At 41.5% G+C, this 10,684-nt stretch overlaps 1 protein-coding gene across 3 annotated transcripts in view; it reads right to left on the bottom strand.

The window, feature by feature from the left end:
* Positions 1 to 551: 551 nt before the first annotated feature.
* LOC106608062 (1-phosphatidylinositol 4,5-bisphosphate phosphodiesterase beta-1) overlaps positions 552 to 10,684 on the bottom strand; it is a 278,537-nt gene continuing 268,404 nt past the window's right edge. For 2 of the 3 annotated variants that reach the window (XM_045720987.1, XM_045720988.1), the window contains exon 33: positions 552 to 5,255. In XM_045720987.1, coding sequence (XP_045576943.1) covers positions 5,037 to 5,255 — 219 coding nt within the window. In that variant the 3' untranslated portion in view covers positions 552 to 5,036. The remainder of the gene's footprint in view (positions 5,256 to 10,684) is intronic. The other variant, XM_045720989.1, reaches the window with a different exon arrangement.

Genomic DNA, 10,684 nt, shown 5'->3' with positions numbered 1-10,684 from the left:
TGCAAATAAATGTACGGCTATGCGTCAGTGTATTGAGTGAAGTAGGTTTACTGTTGTCCCTGTCTTTTTCCTGTATACTTTTTTTTTTACATTGTGATGTATTGAATATGAGGATTACCAGGAATCAACACCCCTCTGTAAATGAAGAGTAAGGCCTCTGTACTGAACACATTATTCTTTTATCATATGTGAACAGGCACACATGAGTCCTCATCATCACAGTATTGAATAGAAGCCATTCAAAAATACATCCCATCCCCCACCATAATCCAGGACTGAGACCTTGAGGCCTGGATGTGAATAACTCAGGCAGATCATACCGGGTAAACTCACCCCACAGCTTGAAATGTCACCAATAGCGCCATTGAATCAGATTATTTTCAGAGGCGCAACTGGTTTGCACGTTGTCAAGCGGGTAGTCACTTGTGTTTGCAATCAGAGGACCACTGATTTGAGTGCAGTCAAGGGACAGGGACAGTGGAGGAAGTGAAACTGCATTGGAGGAAATAACATCTATCATAGCAACTACAAATCAACACAAAGACAAGTGCTCACTTTAGCAATGTACAATTATAGCCACATTTATTAATTACAAGCAGATTACCTTTACACTACTCTACTACGATCATCATCATCATCACCATCATCATCCCCGTCATCTTCGTCTCAATGTTTTGCCTTTACATTATACACACATTTACAACAAAATGCATACACAAGTTGATGAACAGAAACTGTTAAAGTGGTTCACGACAAAATAAAAATACATGTCTAGCATTATTGTCTTTTTTAGGAGATACTTCTCAAAATACTGTTCATTATCACAAGTGTTTTTTTACTCAGTAGTGTTACCGTACTAAAAGTGCACACAGTCTATTCAATAACAGACAGCTTTGTATAATACAATGGCAATTTACACAATGATGCATTTCACACATTCAACATCAAAACAAGGCAAACCAATTCAAAAGGCACAGGACTCCCACATCAATAACAATCGTCTTTATAGAAACCAAGTTGTACTTGTTGACACTTTATTATGTCATTCTTCACTTTAAAATGATTCAAGGCCCAGTGCAGTCAAAAACTACATCTTTCTGTCTTTTATTTATATTTCCACGCTATGAGGTTGGAATAATACTGTGAAATTGTGAAAATTATGATAATGCCCTTTTAGTGTAACAGCTGTAGTGTTGAGTGATTAGTGCTTTTTGAGGTTGGTTCGGTTTCGATTATAAAAAAAATTATCACGGTTTTTGATTTCGGTTTCGATTATTTTTTTAAACATGAAATGTATTATGAAATAATACTTTAGAGCTTTTTAATGGAAATTCTAAAACCAAAAATAGTGAACATTCAATTGCCAAAACATTGAACATATTCCATTGTCTCTGTCAGGTCCACATCAAACATTACATTTACATTTTAGTCATTTAGCAGACGCTCTTATCCAGAGCGACTTACAGTAGTGAATGCATACATTTCTTTTCCCATACTGGTCCCCCGTGGGAATCAAACCCACAACCCTGGCATTGCAAACACCACGCTCTACCAACTGAGCCACACGGGACCACATCAGAACATCAGAATAATAGGAAATTACTATGAAATAATCAAATATTCAGTTGTGTATATTACTTAGTTGTTATTTAATTACTTTATTATTTTTCATTCCTTAAAGTAAATCTCAGTTCAGGCAGTAGCAGTCAGCCAGCCAGGCCATCTAACGTTATGTGCTCCCCATACTGTGTCTTTAGTCATCCTATTTAGCTAGCCTGCCTAAGTATAGTATGCTGCAGAGCTGTCTGATAAAATCTTTTAATTAGTTCTTAAAAGTAGATAAGCTATACTTTCACGAACTGTCCGTGACCCTCTCGTTGTTATGTTATGCACATTCCTCTCTCATGTGGTTTTATGCGTTCTGTGTGTATCTAACCTAACATAGCAGGCATAAAAGTGTATCCGTTCAGAGATCTGTATACAATGACGAGATGCTCATGTCTATGCCCTAACAATGGGAGTCGTTGTCCCAAAGGCGGGAAGGCAGGCAACAAGCTTAACAACAACAACAAAAAAGATTAACCTTTATTTATACAACTCCAAAATAAGCCAATCGGAACGCATTGGGCTTATCTTGGACAGATTTTGGTGAGAGTGAAACCTCTCGCTTTGCCTGTTCCTCTGATCCATCTCAAGCCGGGAAAAACTGGCGCAATGGATTGTGGTTATTGCAGTTAATTACCACATTTCCTCGCTGAACTAGGTCGAATATTTGCTTAATGAAAACTACAACTCCCTTCAGCCCAGCATCCCACATAGTTCTTGACTTGATTTCTCAGATTTCTCTCGTGAATGATTTGATTTCTCTCTAGAGAAACGGCACGTTGGGGTCACAAAAATGTACTAAATACAGTTCAAGTAATTGACCCCACTTTGGTCAATCAGTTGTTTAATAACCAAAAATAAAATGTTGGTTAATCGCTCAGCACTAAAGAGCCGTTTGAAAAAATAAATATTTCAGTCTGTTTTAGTGGGATGGAGTTTCGGCCTGCCTGGTGGCATCACCAGGCGTTAAATTAGTTAATAGACCAATAAGAAAGAGTTCTCTGCCAATAACAGCTAGTTTTCAGTTTTCCCCTCCCCATTCAGACCACTCCCAGAAGGTCCGAGCAAAATTCTTGCTTGAGAAATTACTCTTTGCTAATAATACATTTTTGTTTCTTTTTGCCAATTTTTATTAAAAACAATTACAGTAAGATATTTAATTGTTACCCAGAATGGATTTGATATTGAGATAAAAACGGCTGCATTGGACCTTTAATCAATTAAAATAAGTTTTCCAATATCAGACATGATACATGTGGTGTATGTATGGTACTGTACAGATTGGAAACAAAAAAAAAAATCATATGGGTCTTTGATTGACAGTTTAGTTAAGTATGATGTCACATATCAAAAGAGGTATGGACCAATAGTGTTCAAGATCCCGTAAAGGGTGGTGATCTCAATATTTTACACAGACATGAAATTACCTTCAATGGTTTGATTTAGAAATTAAAATCTACCACTCCCATGTTGCAAACTTTATCTGTGGTGGCTGTCTTAGGCAGTAATTACTTGCCAAAGAAGGAGTAAAACCATTGAATAAACAGTTGGGACATGTATACCTGTAGACGTGTGATCACAAAACTGTGTGTAGGTTCTAAATGTAATGTAGTAACCGCTCCAACAGGTGAAAGAACTGGGACATCATTTTAGTGTCTTCTGTTAATGGGTCAAGTGTGTGTGTGTGTGTGTGTGTGTGTGTGTGTGTGTGTGTGTGTGTGTTTACAATTTCAGTCATTGGTAAGGGGCAGTGATATAGTCATGTTGCTTTTCATCTCATATCAACACCTGTAGTTTATCACTTGTACTGTACAAACAATGTCATCTCATCCATAGTAACATTTTTGCAGTTTCAGTTTGAGTTAATTTTACATTTATGTTATGTATTTTCTGCTAGCATGTACAATTGGTAAAGAACATACAGATACATGATTTACTCTTTCTTCAATCCCTTTATCCTCATGACCCTCCTTCCATCCCTCAGCCCCTCCCCACCCTCCACCCCTCCCTGGCAGGATTAACCATAAACAATTTAACAATATAGAACCTAATGTGTCAAAAATATGTTTTTAAATGAAAAAAGAAATCTAGAAAATAAGTACGTCTTGGCCAGGTCAAAACAGGATAAAAACAGTATAGAGTAGACCTACTTCTGAAAGGACAAAATAAAACCAAAAAGCCTTCAGTGCTTGGGGGTTAGAAGAGAATAGAAGAGTTAGTTCTGTAGAAAGCCTTCAGTGCTTGGGGGTTAGAAGAGAATAGAAGAGTTAGTTCTGTAGAAAGCCTTCAGTGCTTGGGGGTTAGAAGAGAATAGAAGAGTTAGTTCTGTAGAAAGCCTTCAGTGCTTGGGGGTTAGAAGAGAATAGAAGAGTTAGTTCTGTAGAAAGCCTTCAGTGCAAAATATACATGAGGAGGGATTCTTCATTTGAAATAAAGATTGTGTCCACAGTGTTTGGACAAGAAGTTCAATTTACCATGCCTTTACTTTACTTGGGACAATGTGAAGTGCAAACACTTCACATTGCAGTGCCAATGTCATAATGATACTATTAATTACCATCTAAGTGCACAGTGAAATCAAAACATTGGCACCACTGACCGACCTGCACTTGGTCAACATTGTGAGAACCTAATCTAACACCTAATACTTTTTCTTGTTTAAAAAGTAGGAACATATTAAAAACATAAAAAAAGAAAGTATTCTACCTGTGCAATAGTTCAAGTAAGTAACTTTGTTTCTGCGCATAGTTAGTGCCTAGTCAAAAATACCCATATCCTGTACTGAAAGATCCACACCGCTCCAGGGGAAAACAACAAAACACACAAATACAAAACAAGTATTTACATATCTGAATAGAACTACAGAGTAGGTACTCCCTACTACTGGTCCAGGGTCAGACATTGTTTGAACCCCTACTGGTTAAAGTTAGGATTGAGCGCAGGGTAATCTGTTCCTAGATCTGTGCTTGGAGTGGCAATTTTCACCTCGAGCCAGAACAACCAACCAGAACTGTCCAATTCAAAGGAAGGAGAGTGGTTTAGTCTCTAGAGGGGTGTCTCAAAGACTCTGGATGTGTCTGAAATGGCAGCCTATAGTGCACTACTCTAATATCACACTCTGGATGTGTCTGAAATGGCAGCCTACAGTGCACTACTCTAATATCACACTCTGGATGTGTCTGAAATGGCAGCCTATAGTGCACTACTCTAATATCACACTCTGGATGTGTCTGAAATGGCAGCCTATAGTGCACTACTCTAATATCACACTTTGGATGTGTCTGAAATGGCAGCCTATAGTGCACTACTCTAATATCACACTTTGGATGTGTCTGAAATGGCAGCCTATAGTGCACTACTCTTATATGAGACTCTGGCCAAAAGTAGTGCACTATAGACAGTAGGGAATAGGGTGGCATTTCAGATTTGTCCTAAAGGGGCGTGTCAAACACTCTTTCCGACGAGTCTTCTGTATCGTCCTCCGACTGTGACTTGTGGTTGACCCTCTCGGTCGTCGAGGAGACAGACAGGTTGCCATGGGGACTGTCTTCGCTAAGCTTGGCCTTGCTGCTGTAATGGACGAACTCCTGGATCTCTAGAGGCAACCGTCTGAACTTGTCCTGGTACTCCTGGTCCAGCTCACTCTGCAGCTATATGGAGAGGAGAGATCAGAGTATGGGTCTATAGGTAGCTATATGGAGAGGAGAGATCAGAGTATGGGTCTATAGGTAGCTATATGGAGAGGAGAGATCAGAGTATAGGTCTATAGGTAGCTATATGGAGAGGAGAGATCAGAGTATGGGTCTATAGGTAGCTATATGGAGAGGAGAGATCAGAGTATGGGTCTATAGGTAGCTATATGGAGAGGAGAGATCAGAGTATGGGTCTATAGGTAGCTATAGGGAGAGGAGAGATCAGAGTATGGGTCTATAGGTAGCTATATGGAGAGGAGAGATCAGAGTATGGGTCTATAGGTAGCTATAGGGAGAGGAGAGATCAGAGTATGGGTCTATAGGTAGCTATAGGGAGAGGAGAGATCAGAGTATGGGTCTATAGGTAGCTATAGGGAGAGGAGAGATCAGAGTATAGGTCTATAGGTAGCTATAGGGAGAGGAGAGATCAGAGTATAGGTCTATAGGTAGCTATAGGGAGAGGAGAGATCAGAGTATGGGTCTATAGGTAGCTATAGGGAGAGGAGAGAACAGAATATGGGTCTATAGGTAGCTATAGGGAGAGGAGAGATCAGAGTATGGGTCTATAGGTAGCTATAGGGAGAGGAGAGAACAGAATATGGGTCTATAGGTAGCTATAGGGAGAGGAGAGATCAGAGTATGGGTCTATAGGTAGCTATAGGGAGAGGAGAGATCAGAGTATGGGTCTATAGGTAGCTATAGGGAGAGGAGAGATCAGAGTATAGGTCTATAGGTAGCTATAGGGAGAGGAGAGATCAGAGTATGGGTCTATAGGTAGCTATAGGGAGAGGAGAGATCAGAGTATAGGTCTATAGGTAGCTATAGGGAGAGGAGAGATCAGAGTATAGGTCTATAGGTAGCTATAGGGAGAGGAGAGAACAGAATATGGGTCTATAGGTAGCTATAGGGAGAGGAGAGAACAGAATATGGGTCTATAGGTAGCTATAGGGAGAGGAGAGAACAGAATATGGGTCTATAGGTAGCTATAGGGAGAGGAGAGAACAGAATATGGGTCTATAGGTAGCTATAGGGAGAGGAGAGATCAGAATATGGGTCTATAGGTAGCTATAGGGAGAGGAGAGATCAGAGTATGGGTCTATAGGTAGCTATAGGGAGAGGAGAGATCAGAATATGGGTCTATAGGTAGCTATAGGGAGAGGAGAGAACAGAATATGGGTCTATAGGTAGCTATAGGGAGAGGAGAGAACAGAATATGGGTCTATAGGTAGCTATAGGGAGAGGAGAGATCAGAGTATAGGTCTATAGGTAGCTATAGGGAGAGGAGAGAACAGAATATGGGTCTATAGGTAGCTATAGGGAGAGGAGAGAACAGAATATGGGTCTATAGGTAGCTATAGGGAGAGGAGAGATCAGAATATGGGTCTATAGGTAGTTATATGGAGAGGAGAGAACAGAATATGGGTCTATAGGTAGCTATAGGGAGAGGAGAGAACAGAGTATGGGTCTATAGGTAGCTATATGGAGAGGAGAGTGTATGGGTCTATAGCACAGGAGGTTGGTGGCACCTTAATTGGGGAGGACGGGCTCGTGGTAATGGCTGGAGCGGAATTAGTGGAACGGTATAAAATAGACCAAACACGTGTTTGATGCCATTCCATTTGCTCCGTTCCAGCCATTATTATGAGCCGTTCTCCCCTCAGCAGCCTCCACTGGTCTATATGGAGAGGACAGGACCGAGTATGGGTGTACTACAGAATCAGATAGAACCACAGAACCAACAGAACTACAGCAACAAAGAGAACTCCTGGTCCAGCTCACTCTGCAGCTATAGGGAGAGCTGCAGTATGCGTCTACAGAACCAACAGAGTGGGCCTACATAATAATATACTGAATACGTCCTGGTTACTTCTGGTACTCTGTAGCTGAAGAGGAGAACTGAATATGGTGTCAGTGATTGGTGATGACTGATGTGGACCAGCAGGGTAGTTGTTACTGGTCAACAGGTGGGCCAATGGTTGTTGTGGGGCTAACTGGGTAGTCTATATGATGGATTAAGGTACTTTTCTTGTTCCCTGTTTTCTTTTGTTCAATTTTCTATACCTCAATTAGTAACAAAGGAATGAAAGAGATGTGAATCATTAATCGTGAATGTAGGCTCCCATGTTCTTCTGAGCTCCCTGCCTTCTGACGGACAGACAGAGAGTCTGTTTTTCTCCCAGGCATATCCTCCCCTAATGATTACAGATGACAGGATTGTATTCATTCTTATCCAATAATTGCTTTAATGCTGATTTTTCTGTTTAACTACCCTGCTGCATCCCAGGGGAGGGTCGTAATTAAAGGAGAGCAGCAAAGATGAACCACGTCACAATCTAAGAGTCTAAGGATCTAAGAGCTACATCTGCTTTTCAGCATTACAGGAGATGGAAGACAAGCAGATTTACATAAGTCTATGATCTCACAGAGGTAAAGTCAGGCAGAAAAACAAAGGAGAGTTTGTCAATAAAGGTCAGATTTTTGTAGGATTACTTGCTCATCAAACAATCCTACAATTAATATGTCACCAAATGACCTGTGGGCTAATGGTCAGGGATATGGCTGTCTGTGAGGAATTAACTGAGAGTTGCTGGTAATAGACCTTTCATACACAATCAAACTTTAGTGAAGTGATCCAATATTAATAAACCTCAGACCCACTCCAATCCAAGGAAACATTCTTGAGAGTGGGTCTATTCAAATCCAAACATGTCTTTTTTTCCTTAACTTGGGTCACATCGAACTAGATCAGAAATCAAATCAAATCCAAGTTTATTGGTCACGTAAACAGATTGCAGATGTTATCTTCACTAGGGTAGGGGGCACTATTTTCACCTCCGGATGAAAAGCGTGTCCAAAGTAAACTGCCTGCTACTCAGGCCCAGAAGCTAGGATATGCATATAATTGGTAGATTTGGATAGAAAACACTCTAAAGTGTCCAAAACTGTTAAAATAATGTCTGTGAATATAACAGAACTGATATGGCAGGTGAAAACCTGAGAGAAATCCATCCAGGAAGTGGGATTTTTTTATTTTGTAGTTTTCTATTGAATGCCATTACAGTATCCATTGACTTAGGACTCAAATTGGACTTCCTATGGCTTCCACTAGATGTCAACAGTCTTTAGAAATTGTTTCAGGCTTGTAATCTGAAAAATGAGGGAGTAAGACCACTTTGAATGAGTGGACCATTCAGTGTCCCAGAGGTTTTTCATGCGCACGTCCGAGAGCACGCCTTTCTTGTTTTCCTTTTATATTGACAAAGCTTTTGTCCTGTTGTAATGTTATTGCTTATTATGAATAAAAACAACCTGAGGATTGATTATAAACATCGTTTGTGTCACAAGTATCTTCGTCTTCTGACGATAATGCGAAATCGTCATCAGAAAAGGTAGACCAATACGCAGCAGGTGTGCAGTTGTTCATTTTGAACATTTAATTAAATCAACACGAATACAAAAACAACAAACAAGAAAACGAACGATAAACTGACAGTCTGCAAAGCATAGGCTCAACACAGAACAATCACCCACCCCGAACCACATAAAACAAATACCCTCTGCCACGTCCTGACCAAACTACAAAAACAATTAACCTTATACTGGCCAGGACGTGACAGTTTGACATGTTTCTACGAACTTTACTGATACTTTTTGGACTGTCCATCTGTCTGTTGTGACTGCGTTTGAGCCTGTGGATTACTGAACAAAACGCGCAAACTAAACGGAGGTTTTTGGATATAAAGAGGGACTTTATCGAACAAAACAAACATTTATTGAGTAAATGGGAGTCTTGTGAGTGTAACCATACGAAGATCATCAAAGGTAAGTGATTAACTTCATCACTATTTCTGACTTGTGTAACTCCTCTACTTGGCTGGTAACTGTTTGTAATGATTTGTCTGCTGGGCTCTGTTCTCAGATAATCGCATGGTATGCTTTCGCCGTAAAGCCTTTTTGAAATCTGACACCGTGGTTGGATTAACAAGAAGCTCATCTTTAAACCGATGTATAACACTTGTATGTTTTATGAATTCTTATAATGAGTATTTCTGTTTTTGAATTTGGCGCTCTGCAATTTCACTGGATGTTGGCCAGGTGGGACGGTAGCGTCCCACACCCCCTAGAGAGGTTATCACAGGTGCAGAGAAATGCTTATGTTTCTAGCTCCAATAGTGCCATAATATTTAGCAATACAATATCAATACACACATATATACTGTACATAGGGAAGCAGTCTCTAAGGGGCAGAGTACCGGGCGGAGGCCGGCAAGTGATGACTGTTTAACAGTCTGATGGCCTGGAGATAGAAGCTGTCTCTTGGTCCTAGCTTTGATGCACTTGTACTGTCTCCACCTTCTAGATGGTACCGGGGTGAACAGGCCGTGGCTCGGGTGTCTGAGGTCCTTGATGATCTTCTTGGCCTTCCTGTGACATCGGATGATGTAGGTGTCCTGGAGGACAGGCAGTGTGCCCCCAGTGATGCGTTGGGCAGACCGCACCACCCTTTGGAGAGCCCTGCGGTTGCGGGCAGTGCAGTTGCCATACCAGAATGTGACACAGCCCGACAGAATGCTGTCGATGGTAGAAGTCTGTGAGGTTCTTAGGGGCCAGGCTGTATTTCTTCAGCCCCCCTGTGTGATGTGCACTCCGAGGAACTTGAAGCTTTTGACCCTCTCCACTGCGGCCTTGCGATATGGATGGGGGCGTGGCGATGTGGATGGGGGCGTGCTCTCTCTGCTGTCTCTTGTAGTCTACGATCAGCTCCTTTGTTTTGTTGACATTGAAGGAGAGGTTGTTTTACTGGCACCACTCCGCCAGAGTTCTCACCTCCTCCCTGTAGACTGTCTCGTCATTGTTGGTAATCAGGCCTACCACTGTTGTGTTGTCAGCAAACTTGATGGTTGAGTTGGAGGCATGCATGGCCATGCAGTCACGGGTGAACAGGGAGTACAGGAGGGGGCTGAGCACACACCCCTGTGGGGCCCCCGTATTGAGGATCAGCATGGTGGAGGTGTTGTTGCCCACAATTACCACCTGGGGTCGGCTTGTCAGGAAGTCTAGGACCCAGTTGCACAGGGAGGTGTCGAGACCCAGGCCCCTGAGCTTACTGATGAGCTTGGAGGGCACTTTAGGCTTAGAGGGTATCTTTGTCTTACCTAGGAACAAGGCTGGCATTGAAACCTTCATAAAACTGACAGAGAAGCCCAGAGGTGTGAATAGATTTGTTATGTAGTGGTAAAAAAAAGGGTGGGTAAACTCTGATCGCCGGTGGTGGTGAAAAAAGTTACGCTGCTTATACATTCAATACATTTTTCTGCAAAAGGTGGGTAAACTGTTCGGTAAAAAGAGGCAGGCAGGCAGGACAAGCTAGCCTCAGCCTGGACGTT

The sequence above is a fragment of the Salmo salar genome, chromosome ssa06 (assembly GCF_905237065.1).
Source record: "Salmo salar chromosome ssa06, Ssal_v3.1, whole genome shotgun sequence".
Lineage (NCBI taxonomy): Eukaryota > Metazoa > Chordata > Actinopteri > Salmoniformes > Salmonidae > Salmo > Salmo salar.
Note: the sequence above shows the minus strand (reverse complement) of the source record. Positions and strands in the feature narration are given on the sequence as shown.